The 16125-nt window shown below is 39.4% G+C and overlaps 1 protein-coding gene across 1 annotated transcript; it reads right to left on the reverse strand.

Moving 5' to 3' along the window:
• Positions 1–93: 93 nt before the first annotated feature.
• stom (stomatin) lies at positions 94–15718 on the reverse strand. Its single transcript, XM_067483718.1, has 7 exons — positions 15559–15718; positions 14420–14529; positions 14062–14134; positions 4727–4809; positions 4355–4558; positions 3125–3259; positions 94–2978 (listed from the first exon to the last, which is right to left on the reverse strand). Exons 1-7 carry the CDS (start codon positions 15617–15619, stop codon positions 2790–2792), a joined length of 855 nt encoding a protein of 284 aa, XP_067339819.1. The 5' UTR covers positions 15620–15718; the 3' UTR covers positions 94–2789.
• Between the last annotated feature and the right edge of the window lie 407 nt (positions 15719–16125).

Below are 16125 nucleotides of genomic sequence, written 5' to 3' on the forward strand. Positions count from 1 at the left end.
ATTTATCAGTCTTTATGCTCCTTATGTCAAGATAAAACGATACCAAACAGTAGCAAACGATACAAAAATAGTTAAATGCAAAAATTAACCTCATAAAAATTGAATAAAACCTCAAGGTAGTTTTTTTTTTTTTTTAGTGCAAGTCAAATGACTATACACCAGAGGTGACAGAGTTGAAATAGAGTATCTGATAAGTTGTCTGCAGTAAAATGTGACCATGTTAGTGTTTGTTTATTCAAATGTAGATCAGCTCTACACTGAGTTAAACGCAATCTCAGCTCAGAGCAGCCTACATTTACTCTTTATGGGCCACACAATGAAAAGATTATTTGTGGTTTCTGTAGCAAAAAACTATAATAATCATAGCTGAATTACAGAGAAGCATTTGTAGTAAAAATATAACAGACTTTGAATTCCAAAACAATGAAAATAAAAAAAGGAAAAACAAAATATATAGCTCTACATTAAACCATGGTTCGGTTGTAACACACTTGAACCCTCTCAAGCAAGCACAGCATACTACAGTATATGTAAATATACACATACATATATTTTAACACTAGTATGTCAAATATTTACTGGATAGTGTAAAATACATTTACCAACATGCTTTATATGATAAGGAGGAAAAATATAGCTACATGTTTCACGATAGACACATACAAACACCCACATAAATATGATGTAATACTAAAAATAAAATCATTTATTTTAATGTGGAGGTGCATTGTGATACTAGACTGAATTGATGGCAGTGACTTAAGGCTTTTGGCTGAAAGATTTGCAATACGTTTCTAACAGTCCTTGCTTCTGTGACAACAGATGCTTGACAATACAACGACAGCTGACAGCCCTACAATAGACACAGTTGTAGTAGCTGTTCACATGTTGACTGTGTCAGAGAGAGATGCTATTAATTTGAATTCCACCTAACATTTTGTCCACTGTACTGCATATTATGTAATAAAGTGATCATGTACGCAAAGCATAGTGTGAACATATAAAATTAAATCCAGATCATCATTAAAAACAAAATGTTTTTCCCACAGGTTAGCTTGTAATCTAATACAATCACACTGGCAACAGGAGCAGAGAGGAAACTCTGTGTGTGTGTGTTCCTAAACTATTATTTAGAGGTCACTGGCAGATTTAAAGAGATCATTTTTAAACTGATGTGTAGCTCAGGCTAGTTTGTGTGTGATGAACTACATCCTCTACCTCAAACTTTACATCTTTGCAGCTTTTGCATAGATGCATTTCAAAAATTGAAAATTCTGTAACATATTTACTGTATTTACAACTAAACATTTTATAAAGGCAAAGTGGTTATTAAAACCAGCATGTCAGGGTGTAATTCTCTTTTCCCCAATAAATGTTGAGAAAAAAAAAAAAAAAAGAGTACAACTATACGTTTTCATGTTTTTAAACCTTCCAGCTTAAAATGTAAGTTTGGTACTGAGGTTACAATGTGTTTTACAATAAAAATCATTGAAAACATGCAATGGCACAGTTATAAAAGTCACTAAGTTAGGTTTTGAGGATTGGTATTAAAGACATTAGAGTCGTTATATGATAAACCTTTTCTATATAATATAGGTATAAGGTCACAGTGGCACAATGATGCAGGCAGTAATCAGATACTAGATGTATATACAGATGAGACAGAAATGGCACATATTACGGTCTGGGGAATACTACAATGGTGAATGATTTGGTTCTCAGGTAAACATGACAAAAAGACTAACATGAGAATAACTTTGTTACGACAGCTGACTCGAAACATCTCCAAAACAGCAAGGATTTTGGAGAGCTCCAACTCTTCAGTAGTGAGTATTCACAATGAACTGAACAAATCATGTGGCATGTGTCACAGAAAACTCGATGTGTATGAGAGGAATGTTTCACATGCACAGCCATACGCACTCTGCTACTAAAAGGCCCTGCAGTCACAGACTCGTAAGAATCTCCATACTGGTTTTAATGCGTGTGTGTGTGTATGGGTTTAAGGCCACATATCCAGCAGGCCCTTTCCCTTAAAGTGTAAAAATGATGATGAGAAGGTTTGGGCTTCCCGCCAATACTATGACAGTCAGAAAGAGTAAAAGCTAAACCGCCTGCTGGGTGTCTTTCACAACACTAAATTTAAGTACTGTGCCGCACAGCAAGAGCCTGCTTTGGTCAGTCCTGCACCAGTCTAACCAGGGTAACGTTTGCTGTGTGTCTCGCACGTGGCTCTGGTTGACCCTCACAAGCAGTTGTTTAGCTGACTGAGAACACTGAATAGGCTGTGAGTGATCGTTAGAGAACTCTCTGACTGGATGTTAAGCCAGAAATTGGTGTAAAACACAAGATGAACCATGAATGCACAAGAAGAGAAACAAATCTGACCAAATCAACATGATGTGACATACAATGACATTTGGATTTGTTAACTTCTGCTCCATTGCTTAAGTTGATTACTTTAACAAAAATTTTTGGCAACAAATTGTTATTTAGACTGAAGTAATCAAAGGCCAATGGACTAGAAAATTGTTTATGAATGCTACACTGAATGCTACACATTTCTTACACTGGGGTTGGCTGTAGAAGTCTAATGGGAATTGTCTCAATAGACTAGAGCCAAGAGCAAAACTTCTTTGTTGTATTAGCGATAGTTAAAGAGTGATGGTTAATGGCAGAAAGGGCCATGTATGTTTATGTGTATGCGTGTGTTTGTGTAAATGATGTGTGTTGTTTGAGCATGAACAGGTGAATGATTCATGTGTGAATGAGTGTTTGGAGACTACTCCTCAGGGTTTGATAAAGCCCTGCATCATCTCCAGGGGCAACGGGAATACAATGGTGGAGTTCTTCTCAGCGGCGATGGTGTTGAGGGTCTGAAGGTAGCGCAGCTGCAGGGCTGACGGAGACTCTGCAATCACCAGGGAAGCCTCTTTCAATGCCCGTGAAGCATTCATCTCTCCCTCAGCAGCTATCACCTTGAGAAGGAAACAGGTCACAGATGACAAAACATATCTGAGGCCTAAATTTCACAGACCACTAAAAGAATGGACCTGACATCATCAGTCTAGGCAGAAGTAAAATGATGTGAAAACTTTGAGACATTCTCCTACTCCTAACTCACCTTGGCTCTGGCCTCACGGCTGGCCTCTGCCTCAGCTGCCATGGCTCTCTGGAGCTGAAGGGGCAGCTTAACATCTTTGATCTCCACCCGCTCCACCTTGATGCCCCATTCATCTGTAGCATCATCCAGAGTCGACTGAGTGGAAAGAAAAACAACTGTTCAACACCGTCCTACGTTCTGCAATATCCAACTGTCTTTATTAATTTTATCAGATTTTCTTATTACGATTTAAGAGAAAAAACTCAGTAAGGGTATATGCAATAAAGGTTTAACTTTTAAGCTTCAGTATCAGTATCACAATTGTAACAAACAGATGTTGGTGTGCAAGCGACAGACTAATTCGACCCTGGGCCAAACAGATCATGGCAGCAAAGGTTTTATCATTTTCAAACCCCCTGTACAGACATAAATGAGACGGAAGAGGTGTAGCTGTTTTTATACTGCATTTTAGTGATTGTCAAGCTAGTTAATATGCAAAGAACGCCATCTGACAAACTGTGTAACTGTAACTCTTTATTAGTTTAAATTTGGTCTCAGACTCCGCAGAAATGCTAGATTACTTTTGTAATGATATAAGCTGGGAGGTTGTATCTGCAATGTTGAGTTCTGATAAAGCTACTGAAGGATGGAAAATTACTGCACAAGTAGTCATTTGTCTAAACATATATATGTGTGTTAACAACCTAGAGATGATGAACAAACCATCAAATAAACATTTATTCATAAAAAAGCGAAAGTTAAATGAAGGATAAACAAAAGAGCTCAAGCGACCACACACGATTCAGGTTTCCTTCATTTGCTGCAGTGTTTTTAAGTTGACAATGACAAATGGTTCAGATGACAGATTCTGAATATGGTAAACCTGGGTTTCAGCAAGATGTCACAGTAAATTCTTCACTCTACAGTATATAAGTCAGTTTCTATCAGTAGAGTGTCTTATTATCCCAAAGTTTGTATCCCCCTTTATGAAATGTTCTCTAATGCTTTATACAGCTGGGTCCAAAAGTTTGCAGCTCCTGCCATTTTTCTTATTAACATAATATTGCACAATGCACACTCAGATAATACAAATGTTGCTTTATCAGAAACTTGATAAACTAACCAATGGATTAACATAATTAAAATCTAATTCATACATTAATTGAAAAAAAATTATTGCATAATTGAAAAACAAAACAAAAAGAAAAACAAAGAAACAAAAAAGATAAATTATTCATTAAAAAAGAATACCTGCATACTGTGAGCGATTTCTTCACGGTCAGAAAGTATCTCAGCCAGGTTCTTGGTACCCAGAACATTCCTCAGAGTGGTCTGAGCCAACAGTCGGGTAGCAGCATCAGCATTTGTGATGTTAGCCACAGCCAGCGTAGCATTCTGGACTCTGTAGTACACCACACCATCTACACTCACTGTCACAGAGTCTTTGGTCAAAACCTGCGAGCAGGTTAAGGACAGCACCATAAGGACATAGAGGGAATACATTATTGGATGTTTAGTAACAATGTTGTATAAGGGCCCTGCACAGTTATTTTTATATTCTTTGAATTTCCAAGAATGTGACAAAATATTTGCTTAATGTAATTGAAAGTGTGTATGTGTTACCTCCTGCGGAGGGATGTCGAAGGTGATGGTGCGCATATCCACATTAATAAAGTTGTCAGTGCACGGCAAGATGAAGAACAAGCCTGTGGAATAACAAGAATGCAAACAGTTTTAACAAAGACTAAAGGCACCGCAAACACAATAATGAGGAAGCTTCTTCACAAATTACCGGGATGAATGAAACTCTGGCGGGAAGCCAAGACAAACTCTCTTTCCATGGCTGCAGCTGTGCTGACAGCAAGGCAAAGCTGTGGACATTTGCAGCTTTCATAAGCTGCTTTCAGGTCACAATGATTGATTTAGTGCGTCAACACTGTTGGGCATGTGAGTTAAAATTGTTATTTAGCAAAATATTAATGCCGCAGCAGTTAGAGACATGTGGGCTGCATTTCCTGTCATGATATTATGTATTTAAATAGTGGGCTGGCAGTCATCTGTTGGGGAGAGGAAATGAAGAAAAGAGCAACCTCCTTATGCTGTTTCCAACACAACATTTCCAGCCTACTTAACAATTTTACATGGCGAAAGAGAGGCCTCAGTTGCTCTACATGAACCATCCTGTGATGCACAGGAAAATAAATACAGCGATAAGCATTCTAAAGAACAAGATTTGTTCAGCAATAATGTCTCTGCTCATGGCAGAACAGTTTAGAGAGAAAACTTTCACAAAGACATTTCACTTTATGATAAACTTTAATAACCAGCTTTTCTCAAACAAAACATATGGGAACATGTTTTAAGTCACTACTGTATAACAGCCAGTTTACGAGGTTGAGGGTAAGGGGCTTTATGGGAAGATATATGGTGAATTCAACTCTGGTAACAGCTCCTCAGGAATGTGTGTTTGTTGGAAGAGAGCTATTATTAATCTGAGTTGTCACAACCAGGATCCGCTGACTCTCTGAGGAGTCACGTTTCAGCATTTTGAGAGGACACTGGCTGGGTTTTAGATCCAGTAAAACAAATATCAACAATAAAGAGACAGGAAGTTATGAGAATTATGCAAATTATCCCTTGTGGGAGAGTGTATTTTCATTTAAACAAATCCATTTCCTTTTAAAATAGACGTGACATCACTGAGAATACGATGATAAAGGCATTCAGAGCTCAAACAGAGACATGCAGTAGCATTATCAAATGTACAGTTCTGTCAACTGGGACCCCTCACAAATGCTGTGGAAAAAAAAGTTAAGTTTTGTATGTTGTGTTGATCTACACTCCAGACTGCACTCATTTACAGTCACACATCTTTCTCTTCTACAAAGCTCTGAGTTTCAACACATTTTGAAATAAAATTTAAATTAATGGAACAGAGAGGAATTAAAATGTTAGACTTCAAATGTCCAGACTGCACTATATGTATTGCCATGCTACTGGGTTTAACTTAAAAGAGGAGAGAGCTTTGTGTTGTTAATATTAGAACTAAATATTTTCCACTCAATTGCCTCTCATCATCCTGCCCGGGGGTGGGGGGTGCGGGGTGTGGTGTGGGAAAGTACAGTTGCACCACAACAGCTCTAGAATCCTCAATAAGGCCCCAATCCATCTTAGACTGTTTTTCACCCATAGATCTCACTGAGCTAAGTTCAACTATCGCCTCCTCAAAACTAACAACATGTCTTTTAGACCCTGTTCCAACCAAATTGCTTAAAGATGTTCTACCTTTAATAGACACATTCATATTAGATTTGATTAACTTATCTTTAGAAACTGGCTATGTACCAAAGGCTTATAAAGTTGCTGTAATCAAACCATTACTTAAAAAACCCTGTCTTGATCCAGGTGATTTAGCCAACTATAGACCAATATCAAATCTCCCGTTTATTTCTAAAATCCTGGAAAAAGTAGTTGCAAAACAATTATGTGATCACCTTTACAGGAATAATTTGTATGAAGACTTTCAGTCAGGATTTAGAGTTCATCACAGTACAGAAACAGCACTTGTAAAAGTCTCCAATGATCTTCTCCTCGCTTCAGATAATGGACTTGTGTCCGTACTCGTCTTACTAGACCTTAGTGCCGCATTTGACACCATTGACCACAACATTTTATTACAGAGACTAGAACATAGATTTGGGATTAAAGGAACCACATTACATTGGTTTAAATCTTATCTGTCAGACAGATTCCAACTTGTTCATGTTAATGATGACTCTTCTTTATGCACCAAAGTTAGCTATGGAGTTCCACAGGGCTCTGTGTTAGGACCAATACTTTTTAATCTGTACATGTCACCTTTAGGCAAAATTATTAGGAAACATTCCATAAACTTCCACTGCTATGCAGATGATACCCAGCTCTATTTATCTGTGAAACCAGAAGATACTAACCAATTAGTCAAACTTGAAGCATGTCTAAAAGACATAAAGACCTGGATGTCCTACAATTTCCTACTTCTAAATTCAGACAAAACTGAAATCATCCTCTTTGGGCCTAAAAACATGAGAAATATGCTGTCTAACAATATAGTTACTTTAGATGACATAACTTTGGCCTCCAGTACTGCGGTGAGGAACCTTGGAGTTATTTTTGACCAGGATTTGGCATTTACGTCACATATAAGACAAATCTCTAGAACAGCCTTCTTCCACCTACGGAACATTGCTAAAATTAGAAGCATCCTGTCTCAAAGTGATGCCGAAAAACTGGTCCATGCATTTGTTACTTCTAGGTTGGACTACTGTAATTCCCTACTTCTGGGGTGTCCTAATAACTCTCTAAAAAGCCTTCAATTAATCCAAAATGCTGCAGCAAGAGTGCTGACTGGATTAGGAAAGAGAGATCATATTTCACCTTCACTAGCTTCTCTTCATTGGCTTCCCATAAAATCTAGAATAGAGTTCAAAACCCTCCTCCTTACATACAAAGCTCTTAATGGTCAAGCTCCATCATATTTAAAAGATCTCATAGTTCTGTATCGCCCGATTAGACCACTTCGATCCCAAAATACAGGCCTACTTGTGGTTCCCAGAGTTTGCAAAAGTAGAATGGGAGGCAGAGCCTTTAGCTATCAAGCTCCTCTCCTGTGGAACCAGCTTCCAATCCAAATTCGGGGAGCAGACACCCTCTCTACTTTTAAGACTAGGCTTAAAACCTTCCTTTTTGATAAAGCTTATAGTTAAACTGCTCACTCAACCTGAACTAGCTTTTCTCTATACATTTACTTGTCACCACTGTATACCATTAATTCTATATCCTACAACCTGTACGATGCTTTGTTGTTGCTTTTTTGTTGTTTTGTTGTTGCTTTTTTGTTGTTTTGTTGTTGCTTTTCTTGTTGTTTTGTTGTTGCTTTTTGTTGTTGCTTTTCGTTGCTCTTTTCTTTTCTTTCTCCACTTTCCACTCACCCCAACCGGTCAAGGCAGATGGCCACCCACCCTGAGCCTGGTTCTGCTGGAGGTTTCTCCCATTAAAGGGAGTTTTTCCTCTCCACTGTTGCCTAGGGCTTGCTCAAGGGGGATTTGTTGGGTTGCTTCTACATACTTGTGTAGTCTGGACTTTATTCTGTAAAGTGCCTTGAGATGACTTTGTTGTAAATTGGCGCTATATAAATAAAGTTGAATTGAATTGAATTGAATTGAACCCTCTAGAGATGGTAATGTCGTTCAGTTGGATCATCACTTTGGTCCAGACTAAAATATCTCAATAACTACTGCATGTATCACAGAACCTTGAACCTTACTCAGTTGGATTTTTACCCTTCCCTTATTATTTTGTATTAATTGAAGAAGAAGCTCAACCCTATCAACTTCTGCTGCTATGGGTATGGGTGCATCTTTTAGAACAAAAAGCATACTAGATATACACAACGAACACTTTTGATTTAACTTAACGTTTTGGCAAATACAGACAATATTTACTTACATGTTGTTATTTCACCACTTACATCATTAACTTTTTCGAGTTATGCTTGCCAATGTGCAAGCTGTCTTAATGGACCTCACACAAATTCAAGGAAAAACTGGTTTAGGTGGCCCCTGATTTTTAGTCACTTCAATGGCAAGTAAATTTGCGTTATGTAAAATAAAGTGATGAAGGTATGTGTTTTTATACTGGTATACCAGGAAATTACACTTAATAAATAATGTTAGTATTTATCATTTAAGACATTAGGTTTCAATAGATGGCAACCAGTGATATGACCTAGGTGAAAGCATAGGTAGAGATGATCTTTCATGTCTGATGGTCCAACAAGTAATTCATCGTTCATCGGTCATTGTATGACAAACGAGGTACATTTATTGCATTTGCTTCTCACACGTCTGCTCCTTCAGTAGCTGAGCTGAACTCTAGTAACAAAACCTCTAAGCATAGTTTCCTTTAAAACTGGACAACAAACTTAGAAGGTGAACTACAAAGGCAACCTTCAAAACTATATGATGTCACTAATGACATCATCAGTACTCCTCAACATGACACAATACACAGTACAGTACAGTACACGATACACAATACACAAAATAAACAAAAAACAGAGGAAACCCTGGTTGGCTCATACAGCATAGCTTCAGTGAGAGGTAGTAAGCAAAGAATCAACCATATTAACAGAGTAGGATTCTAAATGGTGACATCACACTTCCTCCGCATCAGCATGTCAACAATATATTAGCATGTAGCTCAAGGTCCAGCACACCTGCTCCTCAAAGCTACTTTCATAGTCCTTTTAAGTCCTGTTTTTTTGTTTTGAAAACTCAAATGTTCACATATTTTATGCAAAATGAAAATTATGATGGTAAGTTCCAATTTACAAGCAGCATATTTGAAAACAATTCTTCTTTTCCTTTCGGCTGCTCCCTTTCAGGGGTCGCCACAGCGAATCATGTGCCTCCATCTAACTCTGTCCTCTGCATCCTCTTCACTCACACCAACTAACTTCATGTCCTCCCTCACTACATCCATAAATCTCCTCTTTGGTCTTCCTCTAGACCTCCTGCCTGGCAGCTCCAACCTCAGCATCCTTCTGCCGATATATTCACAGTTTCTCCTCTGAACATGTCCAAACCACCTCAATCTGGCCTCTCTGACTTTATCTCCAAAACATCTAACATGAGCTGTCCCTCTGATGCACTCATTCCTGATCCTGTCCATCCTCGTCACTCCCAAAGAGAACCTCAACATCTTAAGCTCTGCTACCTCCAGCTCTGCCTCCTGTCTTTTCTTCAGTGCAACAGTCTCTAAGCCGAACAACATTGCTGGTCTCACCACCGTCTTGAACACCTTTCCTTTCATTCTCGCTGATACTCTTTTATCACACAACACACCTGACACTTTTCTCCACCCGTTCCAACCTGCCTGCACTCGCCTCTTCACCTCTTTTCCACACTCACCGTTGCTCTGAACCGTTGACCCTAAATACTTAAAGTCCTGCACCTTCTTCACCTCTGCTCCCTGTAACCTCACCGTTCCACCTGGGTCCCTCTCATTCACACACATGTATTCTGTCTTGCTGCGGCTAAGCTTCATTCCTCTGTTTTCCAGAGCAGACCTCCACTTCTCTAAATTTTCCTCCACCTGCTCCCTGCTCTCACTACAAATAACAATGTCATCTGCAAACATCATAGTCCATGGAGATTCTTGTCTAACCTCATCTGTCAGTCTGTCCATCACCAGAGCAAACAAGAAGGGGCTCAAAGCCGATCCTTGATGCAGACCCACCTCCACCTTGAACTCCTCTGTCACACCTACAGCACACCTCACCACTGTCTTACAGCTCTCATACATGTCCTGCACCACTCTAACATACTTCTCTGCCACTCCAGACGTCCTCATACAATACCACAGCTCCTCTCTCGGCACCCTGTCATACGCTTTTTCTAAATCTACGAAGACACAATGCAACTCCCTATGACCCTCTCTGTACTTCTCCATCAGCGTCCTCAAAGCAAATACTGCATCTGTTGTACTCTTTCTAGGCATGAAACCATATTGCTGCTCACAAATGTTCACCTCTGCCCTTAGCCGAGCTTCCACTACTCTTTCCCACAACTTCATTGTGTGACTCATCAGCTTTATTCCTCTGTAGTTGCCACAGCTCTGCACATCTCCCTTGTTCTTAAAAATTGGTACCAGTACACTTTTCCTCCAGTCCTCTGGCATCCTCTCACTCTCCAAGATCTTGTTAAACAAACTAGTCAAAAACTCTACTGCCACCTCTCCTAGACACTTCCATACCTCCACAGGTATGTCACCAGGACCAACTGCCTTTCCACTCTTCATCCTCTTCAATGTCCTCCTCACTTCACTCTTACTAATCTTTGCTACTTCCTGCTTCACAACAGTCACCTCTTCTACTCTTCGTTCCCTTTCATTTTCCTCGTTCATCAACTCTTCAAAGTACTCCTTCCATCTTCCCATCACACTACTGGCACCTGTCAATACATTTCCATCCTTATCTTTAATCACCCTAACCTGCTGCACATCCTTTCCATCTCTATCTCTTTGTCTGGCCAACCTGTACAAATCCACCTCTCCCTCTTTAGTGTCCAACCTAGCATACAAGTCCTCATATGCTCTTTGTTTGGCCTTTGCCACCTCTATCTTCACCTTACGCTGTATCTCCCTGTACTCCTGTCTACTCTCTTCAGTCCTCTCAGTGTCCCACTTCTTCTTAGCTAACCTCTTTCTCTGTATACACTCCTGAACTGCCTCGTTCCACCACCAAGTCTCCTTGTCCGCTTTCCTCTTTCCAGATGACACACCGAGTACCCTCCTACCTGTCTCCCTGATCAAATTAGCTGTAGTAGTCCAGTCATCTGGAAGCACCTCCAAACCACCCAGAGTCTGTCTCAGCTCCTCCCTGAAAACTAAACGACATTCTTCCTTTTTCAACTTCCACCACTTCGTCCTCTGCTCTGCCTTAGTCCTCCTTATCTTCCTCACCACCAGCATCATTTTACACACCACCATCCTGTGTTGTCTGGCTACACTCTCCCCTACCAATGCTTTACAGTCACTGATCTCTTTCAGATTACAACGTCTACATAAGATGTAGTCTACCTGAGTGCTTCTCCCTCCGCTCTTGTACGTCACCCTATGTTCCTGCCTCTTCTGAAAGAAAGTGTTTACTACAGCCATTTCCATTCTCTTTGCAAAGTCAACCACCATCTGACCTTCTGCGTTCCTGTCCTGAACACCAAACCTGCCCATAACAGTCTCATCACCTCTGTTCCCTTCACCTACATGCCCATTGAAATCTGCACCAATGACAACTCTCTCACCTCTGGGGATGCTCTGCATCACTTCATCTAACTCACTCCAGAATTTCTCCTTCTCTTCTAACTCACATCCTACCTGTGGGGCATAACCACTCACAACATTGAACATCACCCCTTCAACTTCCAGCTTCAGACTCATCAACCTGTCTGATACTCTTTTCACCTCTAGAACATTCCTCACAAAATCCTCTTTCAATATAACTCCTACTCCATTTCTCTTCCTATCTGACCCATGGTAAAACAACTTGAACCCTGCTCCTAAGCTTCTAGCCTTGCTACCTTTCCACCTGGTCTCCTGGACACACAGTATGTCCACCTTCCTTCTCTGCATCATGTCGATCAACTCCCTAGCCTTCCCTGTCATAGTACCAACATTCAAAGTCCCTACTGTCAGTCCTACATTCTTAGCTTTCCTCTTCTCTCTCTGCCTACGAACACACCTTCCTCCTCTTCTTCTTCGTCTTCGACCAACAGTAGTCCAATTTCCACCGGTACCCTGTAGGTCAACAGCACCGGTGGCGGTCGTTGTTAACCCGGGCCCCGACCGATCCGGTATGGAAGCCTTTGTCACGATTCGCATGTTTGATTTGGCATGTGTTTTACGTCGGATGCCCTTCCTGCCACAACCCTCTGCATTTATCCAGACTTGGGACTGGCACAAGAAGACACTGGCTTGTGCCCCTTTGCGGTTGCATTAGCATATTTGAAAACAATTGATAGATAGAAAACATGAAAAATTGCAATCAGTGCCATTACTTTCTCTTGTGTGTCTGAGCAAACTAACTAATTAGGTTTAATTATATAACAGATTAGTTAAAAATGATAAGAGCATCTCCCCAAACTATTACAGTATAGATTTATTCCTCCAGAGTATATATTGAGTGAAATGTTTAAGACAGTTTAGTTTAATACAGAATCCCCCACTTATTCTAGTTTTAATGATTGGTTGTGTGAACACAGTCCAACTGTCCATACATTCCACAACTGAAATAACCTGAGGACAAAAATATAAATAAGCAACAAGTGGTGATAGTTACAGTACAGGCTCACTCAGTGCAGCATCTGCAGGGAAGGTACCAAAGTTCTATTGATAGCTACAGATCCATCAGACAGTCACAGCCTTTACACTTAGACTTGGATGCTAAACATTAACTATGCTGAATTTGTTACCATGTCCAGTGACTGTGGTCCCCTGGGATTAGAAGGTTGTGTCTAAATACAATTCCCGTGCTATTAAACACAAATAATTTAAAGCTGAAAGTATTTTCAGTATTTTGACCTCTTAGTGTGTCATTTTAAACAAAGTGTGCTACTTACTCAAATGTTTATGAACTGTGGTGTATACATCTCTGTTAAAACCCCTGTACATCCCCGTCTGCTCTTTAAGACTCTTAGTTGTCATAGCAACCTAGATCATTAAGTCTGCAGGCAAACAGGCTCAACAATTAGGAGTCTAAGTGAACTAAATACATTAAAGATGTGGGACCAGCAAAATGAGCTGGTCATGTGACCTTTTACTGTTGTTTCCAGCACAAGCACCACACCCCAGTTTAGACTGGAGAATGTCAGAGCAGTGTTTTGTCTCCAACAGCTCTGTTTGTCATTTTTTAACCCATGTTAGACATTAGAGAAATTTTGTTCAATTGCTATTAGAACAGTGTTTCCACAGAGAATATACAACGTAATCAAGCCATATCTGTCAGTCAACTTGGCATTAAAGAGGTTGCTGTTACCTAAAACTGACCACTGGTCAATGTAACAAAGCACTATGGATGCTGCATTTTTTTAATGTAAACATGAACAAAATACATTTTAAAACACACCACAACTCTATATTTTGGAAGAACTAAGGAAAGCCACACAGTTCATAGTATAATGTAGGTTCTAAAATAAACTATCCCTTGATTTGTTTAGATTCACAGAACTGTATAACAGCTGGAATTTATAAACCAAACAAAAATCCAGGAGGACATAGAGGCGCATTTGTTGTCAGCTGAAAGTTTTCATTTAACAGTGGAAAATGGGCACACTGGACACATACCAAATAATATTCCAATTTAAAAAGGGTTTAAGAAGTGGAGTAAAAACACCTGCTTGCTGTTTAAAAAAAAGGTTTCTGACCTGGTCCTTTGGCTCCTCCACGCACAATGCGCCCCAGGCGAAAGATAATTGCTCGCTCATACTCCTTCACAATCTGTGTGCAAAGAAACAACACACAAATGGCTTGAACATGATTCTTTTATTTCTGTTATATCAGAAATTACACTCTACACTGTTCACTGAGTATACATTTCAGTTAAGTAAATACTAAAAAATGGCTCACCAGGTTGTAAAAATTGGTAAATAAAATCATAGTTGATGGGTGTACAGCACAAACTCCAGAATTTCCAAAATGTGAAATAACCTAAGGCTAAACCTTAGAAATGTATTTCAAATTTGTGTCTTAGTAAATAACACTTGGATTAGATCACAAGCTGACCTTAATGCACATCCATATAGAGATGGGTAGAGTAATCAGCATGAGTAGGACAGAGAGTCCGACCAGCAACCAACCACAAAATCCAATGCCAGAGTCTGGACTCTCCAAAGCTGGAGGAAAAAGGACACCAAAAAATGCAATAAAAAATATTCAAGTAACCAGTGGCTGTGAGTTGTTCTGATCTTGTACAGTGCTGCCCGAAACCAGTTTCCCCTAAAATGATCTATCTATCTATCTATCTCCATACAGTAGCTGAGATCCATACCTTCAATATCATGTACCTTCACACTATGCCTACTTGAACCTACAGACACAGTCAGAAGTCAAAAAGCCATTAAACGACATAAACTGACATTACAGTAGATCATTTACCTAATATCTAGCTATCTGATACAAGTTAGAAAAAACTGTGGTTCATGCAAGTCATTATAATGTCAATTATTGTCTTAATGTCAGATTAGATTCATTAGCCTTAATCGGAATCTCTGTGAAGATAATTGCTACACCTCTAATTTACTCCCCGTGCTGATACACTGAATGCATCACAATCCCCACTCACCCCAATAAACTTGGTTTATATAATGGTTATAAAGGCTGATATTTAAATATTAAAACAAGAAATAAATAGAATTATGGAATCCATTCACATAATATTAACATAGTGTATTAGTAACGTAAACTAATTTTATAAGGTTAACTAACTTTAAAAACAGCACACTGCAAACCTGTAAGCGTTAATTGCTCGGTTTAATATTAAAAAGCAGCCAAAACTAGTGAACTGAAACATTACTTTACTATTAGACTGTTGTTATTACATGCTCTAAGTGGATCATGCTAATTACTGTTAGCTTCAGTTTGGTCGACGCTAACAGGACCTTACGCTAACGCCCACTAACGTTACTGCTTTTGGATCGTTTTACATTTTCTTAAGCTTTTTACACTAACTCTATGTCACACACTGCGAATGGAAAAGTCACCTAGCAGCATAACACACAATCGATCAGTGTTCATCCTTTGCTTTGCAAACGTTAGCGATGAAGGAGTATTAGACTTATTTGCAGTAACGTTAACGGTAGTAACGTCACTGCAAGAGCCAAAGCAGCCGGAGCAGCAAACCATGTGAAGTAGACAAACATTACCTATTTGACGATCTCTTCCTCTGGGTTCGTTCATAGCAACTTCTTCGCTCTTAACGCTCATAGTTAGCACCAAATAAAATAGGTAATGTAACAGCGAGCGACGCCAGCCGTGTGTTTACGGGATGACCGTGTCCCTGGAGGCTGCGCTGAATGAGATGGAGACTTGTCCAAGCCCTCAATTCAGACTTGTAGGTGCCGTGGCGCAGCAGGTTGTTTTCTAGCCAGCTAACAAGGACACAGTGGAAAATTCTTCGTTTTAAATTTCTGTGTTTTTGCAAAGAAAACAGAAAGGTTGCGCAAACTATTTGCTTTGAGACTGTGCATTTCCTAAGGATCTTATTTTATGTGGCTATATTTTGAAGTAGCAATGTTTAATGCATTGTCACCAAAAATCTAATCTATCACTCGTATGTCATCCAGAACCAATAAACTGTGAAAAAAAGGATAGTTTTTCTGTAACCACTAGAAGTTTCAGTACATATATATTTAAAGAGTGAAAGAAATCTATACGTTTCCAAATAGAAGGATGCAATAATGACCCTTAAATCCTTTGACTGTGTTGGAGAA

Source organism: Channa argus, chromosome 18, assembly GCF_033026475.1.
Source record: "Channa argus isolate prfri chromosome 18, Channa argus male v1.0, whole genome shotgun sequence".
NCBI classification, from domain to species: Eukaryota; Metazoa; Chordata; class Actinopteri; order Anabantiformes; family Channidae; genus Channa; species Channa argus.